General features: G+C 44.1%; 1 protein-coding gene across 1 annotated transcript in view; it reads left to right on the top strand.

Moving 5' to 3' along the window:
* Nucleotides 1-2,551: 2,551 nt before the first annotated feature.
* mcf2a (MCF.2 cell line derived transforming sequence a) overlaps nt 2,552-20,110 on the top strand; it is a 175,636-nt gene continuing 158,077 nt past the window's right edge. The window contains exon 1 of the mRNA XM_043705219.1: nt 2,552-3,103. Coding sequence (XP_043561154.1) covers nt 2,935-3,103 — 169 coding nt within the window. The 5' untranslated portion in view covers nt 2,552-2,934. The remainder of the gene's footprint in view (nt 3,104-20,110) is intronic.

Consider the following 20,110-nt stretch of genomic DNA (forward strand, 5'->3'; position numbering starts at 1 on the left):
GTATGGAGTCAGCTATTACGAGGGGGCATAGCTTAAATTAAGGGGGGGGTAGATATAGGACTGAAGTTAGGGGTAGGTTCTTCACTCAGCGAGTCGTAAGTTCATGGAATGCCCTGCCAGTAGCAGTGGTGGACTCTCCCTCTTTATGGGCATTTAAGCGGGCATTGGATAGGTATATGGAGGATAGTGGGTTAGTATAGGTTAGGTGGGCTTGGATCGGCGCAACATCGAGGGCCAAAGGGCCTGTACTGCGCTGTATTCTTCTATGTTCTATGTAACTCCCCTTCCCACTTTGCCAAGGGCATGCAGGTCCTGGGCCACCTTCATCACCATCCAATGCCTGGAAGAAGGATGCCTCATATTCCACCTTGGGACCCTCCAACCACACAGGATTAATGTGGATTTCACCAGTTTCTTCATTTTGCCTCCCCCACCTTTTCTCAGTCACAAGCCTACAATTTGGCACCGCCCTCTTTATCTGTCCATCCTCTTTCCCATCTATCCGCTTCACCCTCTTCTCCAACCTATCACCTCCCCTGCCTTCACCTACCTATTGTATTACCAGCTACCTTCCCCAGCCCCACCCCAACCCACAAGCCTCATCCCTGATGAAGAGCTTATGCCCGAAGCGTCGATTCTCCTGCTCCTCAGGTACTGCCTGACCTGTTGTGCTTTTCCAGCATCACACTCTCTACTCTTACACTGACATTATGTGGGTTAGTTTGTTTTAAAGAGGAAGAATGCCTATGGGTATTTTGACTGTAGCTAGTGTCTCGGTCCTGTTTTTCAAGGTGGACCACATCCAGTCAGAGTTGTGAAACTTGTTTAATTGCAGTGACTTGTCAAAAATAGTTCAGCCAAGGCATCAAAAAGGAGAAAGACCTGTGTGGCATGGAGCTTTTAAATGAAACCACATGACAAAGTGAAAGCTGTGAGATCACAAAGTTACTACTTTTCTTGAGATGAAAAGTGTACAGTGCATTATATTTCTGGATTTCCAAATAAGGGCAGGCGATTGTGGATCAGTCCTGTGAAGCTTTTCTTTACAAGGATGGAAAGTATGTGTCAGTGATTGATATGTATCACTTTGAAGAAAGTCTGAGACTGCAGGGGAGTGCCTGGGAGAACCTGTTAAGTGTGAATGGATAAATTTGATATATTGAAGGATTTATGCCCAGCAGATTAGATGTATAAAGAAAATTAGTTCAGTTTTGCTTTCAAAAGGTTCCAGAGTTCAGTTCAGAAGTTTCTTTTAGCAGGGGAAGCAATTTCAGTTCAGGGGAGTCCACCACCTCAGCAGAACTGGTTTTAGTCTGTGGAGTTTCCAAGCCCAGGAGAGTTTGGATAGAAATCTTCAAGTTGTTGGAACTGAGAAAGTTTAGATCATAGGAGTTGTGAAGATTACGTACAGTAAATTTTGTGGATTGTAGTGGTTCAAGAAGGCAGCTGACCACTATCACCTTTTCTCGGGTAACTACGTACTGGCAATAAATGCTGGCCCAGTGACACTCACATCCCACAAGCGAATAAAGAACCACCAAAACAACTATCACCTGAATGATAAAATCAGCTGATACATGGTAACACCTCCACCTGCAAGTTCCTCTCCAAGCCATTCACCATTCTGACTTGGAAATGTATCACCGTTGCTTCGCTGTCACTGGGTCAAAATCCTGGAGCTCCCTAACAGCAGACTCTGGAGGGAATCATAAAATTGTCTGCACAGTTGAAGAAGAAATAAGTGAGGGGATCCAGTTTAAATAAAGATTTAAAGATTGCTTCTCGATAAAGGATGCTGTTAAGAAACAGGTTGGAACTTGGCTTTGTGGATTGTATTAAGATCCTTCTAACTGGATATTTTACTACTTATGTAATAGACTTCAGTGGTTAAAGACCATCCCTGATGTGAGTCTTTGGAAAAGGCAGTGGATGCAGAATCTTTAAATATTTTTAAGGCAGAGGGAGGTAGATTTCTGAAGACCAAGGGGATATACAGGAAGATAGAGCTGAGGTTAAAATCAGATCAGCCCCGATCTTATTAAATGGGGGGAGCAGGCTTGGAGGGCTGCATAACTTTTACTCTAGTTGCTGAATGGAATATATTTCAGTGACTAAACACCAGATTAACCAACTGCGAAAGTTCACGGCAGGTTTTATTTCGGGATCTGATTAGTTTATTCTTACCATCTGCAGGCATGTTACTAACTTCTTGGAGTTGCAGAGAGTTCAGGGCGATGAAGGATCACAATCTAAACTAATTTAATCCAAGGGAGATGGCAAATGTTCCACCCCTGGAATATGTTGTAATATTAATTATGCCCAAGAGGAATTTTGTCTGATGCAACCCGTTCGCCATGTAGCATATGGCAAATGATGCCTGAAAAGATAATTGTGTTGATCTTCATAAATGCATTGGTAAACGTAAGCACAGCAGCTAATAATGGCTGATAATTGTTGTATGTTGCATGTCACCGTGTCATTTGATCTGGTTAATAATATCACATGTAGAGGGAGGGGCGAACCGAAACTGGAAACAAATAAATAGGGTGTCATAGCATTTGCTGCCAGGTACTGGGTTAAACTGTAAAAGCAGAGGTGTACCAACTGGCCGAGTTTCTGGCTAAGATGGGAAAAGCTCAGTCATGTGTTCATTCTGTTCAGGCGGGTGCGCAGTGAAGCTGAGTGGTTGGTACTGCGGCTCTGTGCCGGGACACTGAGGTGTTGATACATCCAATACCTGCCTGTGTGTGTCTGCCTCTCTGTGTGTGTGTGTGTGTGTTCCTTTGCCACGTTTACTCTGCAGACAAAGCGACATCCAAAAACCACTGTGTTGGCTGCTCCGAGTTTTTATTTGTTAAGGTGACCGGAATATTCACTGGCGCCTGTTCCTGTGATGAATCGGGAGGTGGGAGGAGACCACTTTCTGCGGGTGAAATGTTGAGTGGAGCGCAGCCCGTGAACCGGCTTGTTGTAAAGGAGGGAGAGGATTTCACAAACAGAGTCGACATGGCAGCCGTGGACAATCTGAAGATCTCTGAGGCCGAGATGGAGAGCTACTATTTGCTGTGCAGTGCCTGTTTACTGCTGGAATCCACAGTGAGAAGTAGGTGCCAAAAGTTTGCCTCTATTTGTGGTGCTGGTGTGATAGTGTTAACATTAGTTTGTGCCGTTTTAAAAATGTCCTGACCGTGTGAGACTTTGTTTCTATTCTGCAGCAATCAAGTGGCGTCAATGATTCATTTAGTTGAAAATAAACAATTTATTTAATATTCAGGTGCACATGTCCGTTCTGGGTGTGAAATCTAATCTCGGAAAATTACCATTTATACATTTCAAACCTCGCACAGTTGGTCTGCAACAAAATGTATAAACAGCTTTGTTTTTATTTAAGATATTGACCAGGAACTCCAAGCCGAGCCTGCTTTTTTTCTATGTCTGACTTGGAATGTCTTTCCAGTTTTGCAAATTTTGACAATACTGCTGAATCAGATCTAATTACATCTGCACAAAGAGTTTCCAGATTGTTTTTTTTTCCGGGTTTGTACAAGGCATGCATTTCGCAGTTATGACACGGTATAACCATTCATTAAAGGCAACACTGGACTTTGATTGATTTTCGAAGGCGTCTTAATTCTTCTGAATGAAAGTCTACAACTTGAGTGAATCAGCAGTTTACGGACGATGACACTGTTAATCACACATAAATTTGTGCAATGTGTCCTCACTAAATGTCAATGGCTAGTCCTACTTCCTAGCGTGAAAAGAGTTTGATGCTTGTTAAAGCTTTTGACAATACCCGACATGGGACACCGGTTAGCCAGTCAGCGATGTCCACTTCCTTTGAATGAAACAAAAACATTTATGCAGCGTCGCTCACAGCCCCAGGCCATCTGACAGCACCTTTCAGGTGTACTCATTGTTATAATTTACACCCGTCTGTGAATAGCAAGTTCCCATAGACAACCAGGAGCTGTGGCCACTGATGTTGGGTAGCAGGTACGTTTTCTCTGGGATGCTGAGTGAAACTGCCCTCCTGTGGTATCATAGGATCAAATGCCTCTCATTGGAGGACAGATGAGGCCTTCATGTCTCATTTGAAAGATGGAACCTCTGAAAGTACAGCATTCCCTTCACACAGGCAGTAGGGTTCTGGGTTGGACCTCAATGACACAAACATTGTGATTCAAAGCTCAGAGTTAGTACCCACTCAATCGTAACTGATGCTTAGAAAGTTAGCAACACGCTGATCACAAGTGTTACATTGAACAAATGAAAACCATCTGTTTCTTCACATCCTGACAGCTGTCAAAACTGAGAAATCAGCTGCACACTGATGGCACCTCCACTGCATAAATCCTCCTCCCTGCTAAAAATACTCCATTCCTGTTTGCATGCAGACTATAGACTCAGAAAGTCACTTCCTGTTCACCAGGAACACAGAAAGCAATTTGACTTTTTCAAATCCAACTGTAGTCTTGTGCTGTACTGTAACAGTGAGGTTAGTTCAGTCCACATGCATTTTCAGGGATAAACACTTCTCTTTTCTTAAAATTTCAGTGTGATTAATAGCCAGCCCTGAAAAAAATCACAGATTCAAAACATTTAAACCAAAATATCAAGCTGTGCTAATCTTAAAGCTGGGAATATGGTTCACAGGAGTACATGAAAAATTAATATAAACACCATAAATGTAGGGCAAATGCGGACCTAAGTCAGTGTCTTTAAGGCAGTGCTTCCCAAATAATTCCCTATAATGACTTCATTTTGAAATTGTCCTGACCGCTGTGTGAAAATTGTAGGGTTTGAGGTGATGGGGGTAGGGGAGGGCATGTGGGGAGCAGAGGAGCACCGGCGAGAGTCAGGGTTGGGGGGAGTCCTGTGTGAGAGGGCTCCTGGAGGTCGGTGTGGGATGTTAGAATTTGATGATGGGCATCTCTGCATGGAGCTTACGACTGTACTTGAGGTCCTGACCCCGACATGGGGATGTCCTGAACCTGGGATGTAATTACATGGAGAATTGTTGGTTCAGTAAATATCCTCTTTCTAAGGCAGTTTCACCTGAGGACCACAGCTGACCTTGCTGCTTTCCTTGTAACTCTCATTCAGTGTAGGTAACACTGTAGCCTATTGGGTTAGGGGGGCTGCATTGATCCTTCATGTTTGAGGGACTTTTGTGGTGCAGTGGTAGTCTTCATACCTCTAGGGGTGGTTCAGTGCCTCAGTGGTTAACACTACTGCCTCATAATGCCAGGGAGCTGGGTTTGATTCCAGCTTCAGGGGACTGTCTGTGTTGAATTTCATGCTCCCCCCGTGTCTGCATGGGTTTTCTTCCAAGTCCAAAGATGTGCAGGTTAGGTGGATTGGTCATAATTTGCCCCATAGTGTCCAAGGTAGGTGGATTAGCTGTTGGAAATGCAGGGTTACAGAGCTCGGGGTGGGTTTGGGTGGGATGCTCTTTCAACACGCAAGTGTGGACTTGATGGGCCAAATGATTCCACACTCTGGGAATTCTATGATTCTCTAAACAAGGAAGCACAGGCTCAAATTCTTCCTGCTCCAGAGGTATAACATAAAATCTCTGAACAAGTTGATTAGATCTGCCTAGTTCACTGGTGCACAATAGAATTGACTGTTTAGTCTTCACCTCAGTTGTCAATTGTCATACTTTATGATACTGAATACTTTAGCTATTAACTTTTCAGAACAAATATTATGCATTTTAATTTGTAAATGAATGAAATAGCTGAAATGAAGTGAAATAAGATTCTTCTTAAGACTAAGGGGCTTTCTCGGTGCAGTGCTAATGTCCTGCCTTTGAGCCAGGAGGCCAGGGATCAAGTCCCACCTACTCCACAGGTGTGTCATAACATCTCTGAACAGGTTGAGATAAGAAAAAGCATCTTGAGTCTGATAAGTTGGTTGAAATGAATTAAGCTAATGTTACATACAGCAGTACTGAGGGAGCACCTTCACCTCACAGACTGCAGTTGTTTAAGAAAGTGGCCTATCAGTATCTCCTGGGCAATCCGTGATGGGCATCAAATATTGGCCTTGCCAGTAAATAAGTATACGTGAAATTGAATCATTTCCCCATCATGATGTCCCACACCACCCAATGTACTCTTTACAGCAAAATGTTGGTTGCTCAAGCAACTTGCTTCATTGAATAAACTGCTTTGCAATGGCCTCTGAGGCTGCAGTTGGATTGTAACTGTGTATCTATTTTTCCCAAAAAACTGAGTTCTGTTGACTAGCTGCATTCTGGATAATTTAGAAGTTTGTGATCTTTAGTTATTGATGTGCAGCTTAGAAGTTATAGATAAATTTATAGCTTTGATAGAAATAATAAATGGAATATTTTTGACTGAATGCCTTTTAAACAATGCATCTGGATCTCTTATCCAGAGAAGACAGAAAAATGGGTTGAGTTATATAATGGGCTGGTCTGCTGCTCAGAATAAACAGCAAACCATTTACACTGAGAGGAGGAGAGATTTCTTCACTCAGAGGGGAGTGAATTTATGGGTTTTTTTTGCTCCTGAGGGCCACTGAAATTTAGTCACTGAGTGAGTACAAGCCTAGATCGATAGATTTCTACAAACCAATAGCATCAAGGGACATGGGGTTAGCGCAGGAAGACAGAGTTGAGGAAGGTGGTCAGCCAGGATGGAGCATGGTGGAGTAGGCTTGAACATCTGGCCTACTTCTGCACTTCTGGTCATTCACATTGAAACTGCTGCTAAATCTGGCCAATACATTAAGTCATTTTTGGGCAGAATTTGACCCATCATGTGATGTTCACAAGACCTTAAGACATAGGAGTGGAAGCAAGGCCATTCGGCCCATCAAATCCACTCCACCATTTAATCATGGCTGATGGGCGTTTCAATTCCACTTACCCGCACTCTCCTTGTATCCCTTAAATTCTTGATCTCACAAGGAATTATCAATCTCTACCTTGAAGACATACAATGTCCCGGCCTCCACTACGCTCCGTGGCAATAAATTCCACAGGCCCACCACTCTGGCTAAAGAAGTGTCTCCTCATTTCCATTCTAAATTGACTCCCTCTAATTTTAAGGCTGTGCCCATGCGTCCTAGTCTCCCTGCCTAAGATCATAGTGTAGTTTGAGGCGGGGAATAGCCTTTGCATATCTACTCACCAAGACTCTGTAGTTACTCCTCTCATTGTAGGAATATTGAAGGGGCAAAATAATGGTAATATCATCAGACTACTGGGGGTCTGGGGCTCAGGTTTCACCACTACAGCTGATGGAATTGGTAAATCTGGTAATGGTGAAAACAACCCATCTGGTTCACTAATGTCCTTTAGGGAGGGAAACTGCCATCCTTACCTGGTCTGACATACATGTGACTCCACACCCACAGCAATGTAGTTGACCCTGAACTGCCTCTGAAGTGGCCTCACAAGTCAGTTAGTTCAACGGCAATTAGGGATAAAAGAATAAAGAAAATAAATCCATAGTTGATCAAAAGTTTAAACTCCCTTTAATTGCAATGACTGAAAGTTACTCCTATGTCACTGACATCTCACACATTGCTCTTGATGAGCCAGGAAGACTCATTGCAGCATTTGTAACCATATTAACTACACAAAACCCGGATGGGACTGGCATTTACTGAATGGCAGATTTGTGCACGGAAGCTCAAAATGTGCAGGCCCTTTTTCTGTTTCACAGGATATAAATATCAGAGCCACGATGATGTCAAGCTTCTTGGGTTCTCTTCCTAACAGCATTATGGGAGATAGAGGTAGACAACAAATGCTGAACCTGCCAGTGATCGCCACACCCAGTCAACGAATAAAATAAAGGTAGTGAAGGAACGGCTATATTTCTTAGTCAGGATGGTGAAGGACTCGGAGCGGAGCTTGCAGGGCGTGGTGTTCCCATGTATCTGCTGCCCTTGTCCTTCGACATGGAAGTGGTCATGAGTTTGGAAGGTGCTGTTGGAGGATCTTGGGTGAACGTCCTCACCACAGCTGCCACTGTGTGTGATTGGTGGAGGGATTGAAGGTTAAAAGGTTGGGGATATGGTGCTGATGAACAGGCTGTTTTATGAAGAGAGGATTGGTTTTCAACAGGAAGCAGAGAGTAGGCATAAATGAAACATTTTGGGTTGGCTTGATAAAGAAAATCTGCAGACTTGTGTACCCATGTTTCAGTGAATGACACCATGATGAATAAATAAAAATTGATCTATCAAGTCAGATTTTATCCCTGGGATCTGACTTGTCCAATAGTACCATCAGCTGGAATCATAACAATATGTAATGACATTACTTTTAGTGAATACTATTAACATCGTGCAGGTTACCATTGACCAGAAAATGGATGGGGCAACCATATAAATATAGTGGCTACAAGAGCAGGTCAGAGGCAAGGAATAGTGTGGCAAGTAACTTACCTCCTGATTCCCCAAAGCCTGTCCACCATTTACAAGGCACAAGTCAGAAGTGTGATAGGATACTCCCCATTCTCAAGGATGAATGCAGCTCCAATAACACTCAGGAAGATCGACACCATGCGATAAAACAGCCTGTTCATCAGCACCATATCCCCAACCTTTTAACCTTCAATCCCTCCACCAATCACACACAGTGGCAGCTGTGGTGAGGACGTTCACCCAAGATCCTCCAACAGCACCTTCCAAACTCATGACCACTTCCATGTCGAAGGACAAGGGCAGCAGATACTTGGGAACACCACACCCTGCAAGCTCCGCTCCGAGTCCTTCACCATCCTGACTAAGAAATATAGCCGTTCCTTCACTACCTTTATTTTATTCGTTGACTGGGTGTGGCGATCACTGGCAGGTTCAGCATTTGTTGTCTACCTCTACCTCTTCAGGATAATATGTTACCCCACTACTCCATATGCTGTTAGTTTGTAGTCAACCTTTGATGTGGGACGTTATTAAGTGCCTTTTAAAATCCAAGTACAGCACATCTACAGGTTTGCCTTTATCGATATTGCTTGTGTTACGATCCCAGCCGATGTACTACCTAAAAACCAAAGAGTTTTCAAAAGAAGATTCAAATGGATCTGATAGATGTCTAGACATGTTGAGTTCAGGCCCTTTAGAAATGTAAGACTTTGACCCAAATGGATCCAAACAGACCTGAAAGCGATGCTGTTCTAGCAAAGCTGTGTATCTCGGTGTGCTCAAGCCTATATGGGCAAAGCAAAGATACTTTTCCAAAGAGTCCAACCATGGATGGCACAGTGGCTCAGTGGTTAGCACTGGACCCGGGTTCAATTCCAGCCTGGAGCTACTGTCTGCGTGGAGTTTGCACATTCTCCCCTTGTCTGTGGATTTCCTTCTGGGTGCTCTGGTTTCCTCCCACAGATCCAAGATGTGCAGGTTAGGTGAATTGGGGGTGCTAAATTACCGGTCATGTTCAGGGATGTGTAAGTTAGGTGCATTAGTCAGGGGTAAATGTAGGTTAGGGTGATGGCTCCGGGTGGGTTACTCTTCAGAGGGTCGGTGTGGGCTTGTTGGGCCAAATGGTCTGTTTCAACACTGTAGGGATTCTATGTGATCTATTAACTTGGTGGTTGATTCTGAAATATAGTCACATGACACTGCAGTGTTTCTTTAACAATACAATAGAAGTTTATTACACTAAAGAAAACCAAAAATAAGCAAAAGCAAACAAGATATCTAATTATAAAATACAGCTTGAAAAATCTCAAAATATGCAGCATAACAAATTTCATTATCTTGTGCGATACTGTGATTCAAATCTGGAGTAATTATCCCCATATCAAATATTTGAGTTAAATTTAACCAATTATCTCTAATTTCTTTCCTGTCAAGCTTTATCACAATGAACACTCACAAAAATGAGGGCTTAGACTTTCTCAGCTTTTAATAATCTGCAGATTTCTAATTGGACGACTCACATCTTAAATGGAAAAATGGCATAATAGATCATATTTTTATATAAAATTGAAGGTGGCAGGATTGAGGGTGGGTGTATCCTGACATGGAGAGAGGACTAGTTTGCAGACAGGAAACAAAGACTAAGAATGAACGGGTCCTTCACTGATTGGCAGCAAGTGATTAACAAGGATTATGTTTGGACTCCGGTTATTCACAATATATATTAATGATTTAGGCAAGGGAACACATGAGTAATTGTGAAACAGATCCCATTCTTATGTCACATTCTCCCAACTACACATCTCTCAGACCCACTAACTCCCCAACACCCTGAGCTGACACCCAGCACTCTCCCCCGAGACCCAAGTCCCCTTCACTCTTCAGGATCTGCTGCTCCACACCACTTTCACCTGGACCTGCCTCCATCCCTTTTCCTGACCACTCTGGGCATGTTTCCCTCCCCTTACCCACACCCAGCTCTGGACCTGAAACGCCCCCTCACACCCCACTGGGACCCACCATTTACCCTTCCTAGTCCCTGCTAGACCCGATTTCCCACACCCATCCTAACCTATCTTAAACACTTATGTGCTCCATCTCTTTCCAATGTACTGGCATACTACCCACCTGCCCCTTCCAGCCATCAGTCAATGTAAACCCCTCATCCTGGCACCCTCACCTCACACTGACTTATTGTTCACCAGCAGCTGTCAAAGTAGTTGTCAGGACATTGAAATGTTGGAATGGGGACAGCTGACCCCAGTGAATATGTGGCTTGGTTTTTGTCCCCCTTGACAGCTCTGCCCTACGATCAGAACAGAAGTACAGTTCCACATTTCCGATTGGAATCCCGTGTTAGAAATGTGCAGCTCTCTCTTGTTTGACAAAGAAGGAGGGGGCATGTGTGTGAGATTGTCAGGCCTCTGAAAACCTGGAAAACCTAGTGCTCACGAGGAGACTGCAAACCTACAGCAAGCAGGAAATTCTGCAAATGAGACTTTGAAACGTTTGCCTCTTGATGGAGCAGTTCTTCTTCCTGCTAATTAATTTCACCTTTGTGTTAATTGCAAGATCGAAAACCCAACAGAATGAGCAGCTTTAATCAGCAGCAGGACCAGCTGCCTGAGGTGAGCTTGCCTTTGGTGATGGTACTCTGCTGTTGGTTCACTGACATTGTCTGGTTAAAGATTAGATTAGATTCCCTACATTATGGAAACAGGCCCTTCGGCCCAACAAGTCCATAACGACCCTCTGAAGAGTAACCCACCCAGACCCAGTCTCAGTCCCCTATCCTATATTTACCCCTGACTAATGCACCTAACACTACGGGCAATTTAGCATGGCCAATTCACCTAACCTGCACATCTTTGGATTGTGGAGGAAACCGGAGCACCCACGCAGACACGGTGAGAATGTGCAAACTCCACACAGACAGTTGCCCAAGGTGGGAATCAAACCCCAGGTCCCTGGCGCTGTGAGGCAGCAGTGCTAACCACTGAGTCACTGTGCTGCCCATGGTTGGACTCTTTGGAAAAATATCTTTGCTTTGCCCATATAAGCCTGAGCAGACCGAGATACACAGAGTTTGAGCCTTTACATCAGGACCCTCATTACAGACCAGTTCTTCTTGCCCAAAATAGTGACATCATCAGAATGGGCAGATGTTCCAAAATGTGAACATTTAACTGTTTCCTTACATCCTCATACAATCCCCAAGATACTGTTGGTATATTAAACCCAGACCCTGCCAAATAATATCAATACTAGGAGTAATGTTTCCTTTTCTATTTTCTCCATTCAGGGCTGTCGGCATAAATAGCAAAGCTGCCATTTTCTTCCTATCTCCAATTGTCTTTGAGAAGGTGGGGGTGAGCTGCCTTCTTGAGCCACTGCAGTCCATGTGCTGTAGCTAGACCCACAATGCCCTTAGGGAGAGAATTCTAAGAACCAGCAACAGTGACAGAACAGCAATATATTTCCAAGTCAGGATGGTCAGTGGCTCGGAGGGGAACTTGCACAGGGTAATGTTCCCTTGTATCTGTTGCCCTTGTCCTTCTAGATGGAAGTAGTCATGGGTTTGCAAGATGCTGTCTGAGGAACTTTGGTGAATTTCTGCAGTACATCTTGTAGATAGTACACTCTGCTGCTACTGAACGTCAGTGGTGAAGGGAGTGGATGCTTGTGGGTGTGCTACCAATCAAGTGGGTTGCTTTGTTCTGCATAGTGCCAAGCTTCTTGTATATTGTTGGAGCTGGTGGAGAGTATTCCATCACTCCTCTGACTTGTGCCTTATCAATGGTGGGCAGAGCTTTCTCAATGGTAGAGGTCTCAGGTTTGGAAGATGCTGTCAGAGGAGCCTTTGGTGAATTGCTGCAGTGCATCTTTAAATGGTACATACTGCAACTTCTGAGCGTTGAAGGGAGTGGATGTTGATGCTGGTGGATGAGCTAATGTCCTGCAGAGTAATCAATTGTCTGTTCTTTAATTGCAATTTGCTGTGTGTAGAATCTGGTTGTGCACACATGAGCTACTGTGTTTGCTATATCATAACAGTGGCTGTACTCCTGAACATTTCATTGAGAAGAGAGCACCTCCAACAGTGTAGTACTCTTACAGTAGGCCACCAGGATTGTTTGAGTCAAAAAGTGTGGCGCTGGAAAAGTACAGCAGCATTCGAGGAGCAGAAGAATCGATGTTTCGGGCATAAGCCCTTCATCAGAAATGTGAAGGAGGCTGAGAGGTAAATCGGAGGGTGGGTGTGAGGCTAGGGGGGAAGGTAGCTGGGAAGGCGATGCAGGTGGGGAGTAATTGTGATAGGTCGGTGGTAAGGGTGGAGCGGATAGGTGAGAAGAAAGATGGACAGGTCAAGAGGGCGGTGCCGGGTTGGATCTGGGATGAGGTGGGGGAGGAGGGATTTGAAAACTGGTGAAGTCGATGTTGATGACGTGTAGTTGGAGGGTCCTGAGGCAGAAGATATGGCGTTCATTAGGATTAGTAACCTTTCTTAGATCCATCATATTCTGACTCAGAAGACAAGAATGTTATCAATTAAACTACAACTGGCAGGTAAGTAGCCCTGCCTAGGGTGGGTACTGTAACGTTCAAGGTGAGGAGGTGGATTAACGTCAGGTGCTGCTATTTAATGCAGTTTGTGTGGGTGTGATTGCTGATTCTCAGCTGATTAGAACGATCTTACTGCAGGAACAATATCTATTCATTGAAGGAGCTGTGCTACAGTCCAGTGCAGCTCTAAAATAAATCTATTAAATTCACAGAATGTTGAGTTATTAATAAATCAACAGGAATCTGATCCTAAACTCAGTGCCCACTGCATAAAGGTCAGATTTAATGTCACCATCATTCAGCCCCAAGTTTATCACGTGCTTATTTTTGGAACAATTATTTGAATGAGACTTTAACTGATTCATTGAAATTGGAAAGTAATGACATTGCACAATTTTAATTTGTCACACACATGAGCCTAACTTGTATTGTCTGAGACTGAAGCTGAACTAACAGGATGTCCTAGCTACTCGTTATTTTAAACCTCCCTAATCTCTGTAATCTCCTCTAACCCTGAAAGACTCCACAATCTCTGTGCTCCTTCAATTTTGGCACCTTGTATAATACATACAATCGATAGAAGTGACACTTACCAGTTCGGTGTAACTACAAAGACCACCAGAGATGACCCATCAGGACCCTCATTACAGACCACTTCTTCTTGCCCAAAACAGTGAGATCATCAGAACGGGCAGATGTTAATGCAACTTTGGATGGACCACCTGGCATTGAGCTAGGCACCGGAAACAACAAGAGCACAGTCAAACCCCCAAAGCCTTTCTCACTCCATGAAGAAAAAACAACTGCCGATGTTGGAAATCAGAAACAAAAACAGAAATTGCTGGAAAAGTTCATGAGGTCTGGCAGCAGCTGTGGAGAGAGAAACTGATTTAATGTTTCAAGTCTGCTATGACTGTTCTTCTGAAGTCAAGCAATAGCCTGACATAGTCATACTCACAATGTCCCAGACACCACTACCTACTAGTAACAGTATGGATGGGGGCAGCTCCAACAACACTCAAGAAACTTGACACCATCCAGGACAAAGCAGCCGCTTGATTTGCACCACATCCCCTCCCTTCACCACCGACGCTCAGTAGCAGCAGTGTGTACCATCTACAAGATGCACTACAGAAAATTCACCAAAATTCCTCAGACAGCACCTTCCAAACCCATGAGGATGGGGCAGTTGATGTAGTTTATACAGATTTCGGCAAAGCCTTTTGACAATGTCCCACGTAGGAGACTGATAAACAAGACAAAACCACATGGGATCCAGGATAACCTGGCAACTTGGATCCAAAATTGAGAGAAAGTGAGGATTGCAGATGCTGGAGAGTCAGCGTCGAAAAGTGTGGCACTGAAAAAGCATAGCAGTTCAGGCAGCATCCAAGGAGCAGGAGGGTTGACCTGGTCGAATATCCTGCTCTTCAAATGCTTCCCGATCTGCTGTGCTTTTCCAGTGCCACACCTTTCAACTCTGGATCCAAAATTGGCTTAGTGACGGGTTACAGAAGGTGTTGGCAAAAGGCTGTTTGACTGGAGGCTAGTGTCCAGTGGCATACCACAGCGATCGGTGCTGGATCCATATTGGTCGTTAATAGTATAGAAGAAGTTCTTGGTTTACAGGAGCATATAGATGGGCAGATCAGTGGCAAATGGAATTTAATCCTGATAAACTTAAGGTGATGAACTTTGGAATAAGTAGCAAGACAAGGGAGTACTCAGTGCATGACAGGACACTAGGAAGCTCAAAGGTACAGAAGGATATTGAAATGTTTGTCCGTGATAGCAACAGGGCAGAGTAACAGGGCAGTTAGAGCATTCGGAACACTTGCTTTATCAGTTGAGGCATACCTTATAATAACAGAGACATGATGTTGGAGATGTACAGAACTTGGGTTTGGCTTTAGCTGAAGTACTGTGTGCAGTTCTGGCCCCCACACTATCAGAGTGACGTGATTGTACTGGAGAGGCTGCAGAGGAGATTCACCAGGATGTTGCCTGGGTTGGAGTATTTCAATGATTTGATCACATTGAAACATTTCAGATTCTTAAGGGGCTTGACAGGATAAATGCTGAGAGTCTGAGACTCTAAGACCAGAGGGCATAGTCTCAGAATAAAGGGGAGCCAATTGAAGACTGAGACGAAGTGAAATTTATTCTCTCAAGGGGTTGTGAGTGTTTGGAACTCCTTACCACAGAGAGCTGTGGAGGCACGGTCCTTGTGTATATTTAAGGCTGAGATCGATAGATTCTTGATCAGTCAGGGAATCAAGGGGTTATGGGGAAAGGACAGGAAAGTGGACATGAGGGATGTACAGAATGGCCTATTCCAATTCCGATTTGTTATGGTCTTATTTCAGCAATGAAGAGGGGCTGGGTAAGCTCAGGTTGTTCTTCTTTGGATCAGAGAAGGCTGAGGGGGGACTGACTGAGCTGTATAAGATTCCGCAGGGCATGGACAGGGTGAATAGGAATCAGCTACCCCTTAGTTGAAGACTCAATAATGAGGGGTACCATTTGGCTGGAGGGCAGGAGTGTTTTCACTCAGAGGGCGGTGAGGGTCTGGAATGCACTGCCTGGGATGGGAGTTGGGACAGGAAACCTCACAATCTCTACTGCGGTGGGCAGCTGAAATGTCATAACATTCAAACCCCTGGGAAGAGGGATTAGTGCCAATAGATTGAGATAAACTCAATGGGCCACAGTGCCTCTTCTGTACCATATCACAGTATGACCATTTCCATCTGGAAGGTTAAGGGCAGCAGAAATACACGAGAACACCATCCGCTACAAGTTCCTCTCCGAGCCACTCACCATCCTGACTTGGAAATATATCGCTATTCCTTCACTGTCGCTGAGTCAAAATCCTGGAAAGCTCTTCCTAATGGCATTGTGGGCAGCAGTTCAAGTGCAACTCAGAGAGGGTGATAAATGCTGGCCAATTAGAGACACCCACGACCTCAACCCACGAGATAATGAGAAAAAACCGACACTGGCCCAGACAGTGATTCCTCCATCCTGTGAACAAACTAAAAAGAAGTTGTCACTGAAGAATTATGTGCTGAAAATGTTAGTGCCAAGTAAATACTGTAGTCCTCAATTTATATTTCAAACAACATATGTTCATAGGAAAACAGTTTCCTCTTACCTCTGACTTTCACAAGATTTGCAGACGCAAAGGTTTTTAGACACATATGTCATACTTTGGGTTGTGTGAGCATATGTGTCACATTTCAAAACGAAAATAAAGAGAAAAAAGTTAGTTTTGCACTTAAAGGGAGCTTTTCATGAGCACAACTCCGCCCCCGCCCCTCGCCCCAACCAAGTCCTTCCTAGACGACCAGGTACAGTACTGCAAGGAGGAATAAAGTGAATGACTGCCTGTAGATTATCCTCCTGATCTCGGACTGAGCACAGCAACCAGAAACCTGCAGGCATAAAAGGATAGGTCAAAAAAAATGTTATTCCAGTAAAAACCCATTTGGTTCAAGAATGTCTGGCCTACATGTGACTCCAGACTCTCAGTGATGTAGCTGTTGCTTAAATGTCCTCTGGAATCTCACAACAAATCATGCGGTTCCAGGGCAACTAGGGATGGGGAACAAATGCCAATGACATTTCCTCTCACTGATGCATTGTCCAACCAGATCCCTGAAAGGGATCCACTTCCAGAATCAGAAACTGTGTCACCACAGCGATCAATCTGCATGGAGCTGCCCAGCCACTAAGGGAGAGCGTTGCCCGTCAGTGACACCCACACACTGGCAAAGAGCAAAAAAAAAGTTTGAAATATTGTACATGAGATGTTATCGCACACCTTAGGACGGTAAATAGAATTTGACATTTATTACTGAAGGAATGGAATATAAAAATAGGGGAGTGTTGCTGTAACTACAAGGCATTAGTGAGACGGAGCCTGGAGTGTTGTGTACAGTCTTGGTCCCTTTACTTGAGGAGGGATGTCCTGTCATTGTTTTGGAGGTAGTTCAGATGAGGTTTGCTAGGTCTATTCTACAGGTGAGGGGTTTGCCTTATGAAGAGAGCAGTTTAGGCCCATAGTATGTGCACTTCAGATGAATGAAGGGTGATCTATGTGAGGGATATAAGATGCTGAAGGGGATTGACAAAGTAGACATAGACAAGATGTTTCCCCTTCTGGAGCAATCTGGAATGAGAGGTCACAGTTTTAGGAAAAGGGGCAGCAGATTTAAAACAGATATGAGGAGAAATTTCTTCTCTCAAAGGGTCCTGAATCTGTGGAATTCACTCCCCCAGATCGCACTGGATGCAGGGACGTAGATGTGACCGTCAAGAAGGTACGACAGTGCCTCTTCTTCCTCAGGAGGCTCAGGAAATTCAACGTGTCCACAAGGACCCTCACCAACATTTACAGAAGCACCATTGAGAGTATATTGTCCTGGAACTTAATGGCCTGGTACGGCAATTGCTCTGCCCGGGACCATAAGAAACTACAGTAGGTGGTGTGCACAGCCCAGACCATCACAGAAACCAACCTCCCATCCATGGACTCCATTTACACAACTCGCTGCTGCAAAAAGGTTGTCCACATCATCAAAGACCCGTCCAACCCTGGGAATGATCTGCTACAACCTCTTCCATCAGGCAGAAAATACAGAAGCCCGAACACACACACACACCAACACGTTCAGGAACAGCTTCTTCCCTGCTGTTATTAGACTGATGAATGGACTCTCTAACTTCAAATAATGCTGATCTTACTAATGTCAATCTTGCCAAGTGCACACACCCCTGTGTGATGTACCCGTCTGCCTCTGTCTAAGTTTTTTTTGTTCATTCTATGATCTGTACTTATTTGCTTACTATGATCTGCCTGTACAGCTCGTAAAAAGAACCTTTTCATTGTCCTTCGGCATATGTGACAATATATCAATCTATCAATCAAGCAATTATTGAGTAAATTTAAGGAGCGTATAGCCAGATGTTTAATCAGTAATGGGCTGAAGGGTTTTGGAGAGCAGACAGGAAAGGAGAGTTGAGGCTGAGATCAACTCTGAGTGACAAGCAGGTTTGTGGGGCTGAATGGCCTCCCTCTGTTCCTAACTCTAGGGTTCTTATAATTTAACCTGATCTATGGTTTTTCTTTCAGCATTGTCAGTGAAGATCTATTATTGTCACATTGAGAAAACAATCTTTTGTATCATTTTTTTGATACGATCTATTGTATAGGAGAAGCCCTTTGGCCCATCGTGCTGGTAACTGCTCTTTGATCAAGCTTTCCAAGTCCTCACCTTTCCCCACTCTTTCCAAAAATCTCCTGCTTCCACCACCGCCCCCCCAGTCAGTGACTTTCAGATCATCGCAAACGCATGTTCAGACTGTAATAACAATCCAGTACTGGCCTAGTACTGAGTCAGTCAGACCAAGGAAGATGGATGTCTAGGTTTGTATTGAGTCAGTTGCAGACTGCGTGCTATAATAAACTCTCAGGTGAACAAAACGGACGAGTAATCCTTCATGCTGTTCCATTGGACCTCAAGGCCCTAGGTTCCCGACTTCCTTCCCGAAACAACTGTGCCTCTGGATCTCCTTTCCCTCCTGCATGACGCTCCTTATGATTGAGATCTCTGATCAAGCTTTAGACCTTGTAACCAGATAGCTCCTCAGATGTCAGTTCTCTGCTTTCTCGTTTTCCTGATGTAAATACAGATTGTTGTTGGAGGATCAGGCATGTGCATGGACGTGGGGTGACTGGAAACTGACCTCGTTCAAACACAGAAACATCGAAAGTAGAAGGAGGAAGAGGCCATTCAGCCCCTTTGAGTCTGCTCCACCATTCAATATGGTCATGGCTGATCACCCAACTCAGTCTCCACTTTCTCCCCATAGTCTTTGATCCCTTTAGCCCTAAGAACCGTATTTAACTCCTTCTTGAAAAATAATGTTTTAGCCTTAACTGCTTTCTGTGGCAGTGAATTCCATGGGTTCCCCACTCACTGGGTGAAAACATTTCTTCTCACTTCAGTCCAAAATGGCCAACCCTATCCCTTTTAGGCTGTGACCCCCTGGTTCTGGGCTCCCTGCATTGAGAGCATCCTTCCTGCATTCACCCTGTCTAGTCTTGTTAAAAGTTTATAGACTTGTTGTTTCTGATTCTGGGTAATCCAAGATGGAGGACGGGAAACATTTCTGGCTGTAAGGACTGCTCCTTTTTTTTTGAGGTATTTTAGGTGCTGGAGGTGATTTTGTCAAATTCCAGGAACAGCGATTACTGTTTTATATGCTGTTGCATTGTTTTGGAACTTTGGAAAAAGAAAAGTCAAAACAACAGTTTTAAAAGGGAGAAGAACAGACAAAGGAAGCATATGGTGAGGACAGTGCAGGAGAGAGAGAACCTGCACGGTTACTGCCTTTGCTGTTTTTGAATTCATGTGTCGCCGGACATCGGAGTGCATCTGGGAAAATTAACAAACAGTGAATTTCACAACTAATCTTGGAGGAACCGGTTTGGGTGAAGTTCACAACACAGAGTCAGATAGGAAAATTGTTGTTTTAAGTCGGTCCAAGAGAAAGGCTGTATTAGTGAGTACTGTGGGTTCTTTCTTGATTATATGTTTTTGGAGAAAAGTCTCTTGGTTAAACTTAAAATATAAGCCATAGCTATAATTTAACCTGGGGCAGTGTTTGTAGAGGAATTTTCTGGTGTTATTTTCTGGGTCTGTAGATTGTGATGAGCAAAACTGGCCTTTGCAGTGATATGTACTTCTTGTCAGATGTGGGCATTTAAAGAGAGTTTAAGGGTACTGCGGATTATATCTGCCATAAATGCTGTTGGATGCGAATCTTATCAGATCGAGTGGATCGGTTGGAGAGACAGAGCGAAGCGATGAGAAATTTGCAACAGCAACAGTATGTGATGGATGGCAGTTATAGGAAGGGGGGAAAGTCTCAGATACAGTCACATAGATGGGTTAACTCCAGGAAGGGTAAGAGAAGTAGGCACCGAGGGCAGGAGTCTTTTGTGGATATACCCATTTCAAACAGGTATGCTGTTTTGGAAAATGTAGGGGGTGATGGATTCTCAGGAGAACGTAGCATGAACAGCCAAGTTTCTGGTATTGAGACTGGCTCTAATGCAACGAGGGGTACGTCGGCT

The sequence above is a fragment of the Chiloscyllium plagiosum genome, chromosome 15, assembly GCF_004010195.1.
Source record: "Chiloscyllium plagiosum isolate BGI_BamShark_2017 chromosome 15, ASM401019v2, whole genome shotgun sequence".
Taxonomy (NCBI): domain Eukaryota; kingdom Metazoa; phylum Chordata; class Chondrichthyes; order Orectolobiformes; family Hemiscylliidae; genus Chiloscyllium; species Chiloscyllium plagiosum.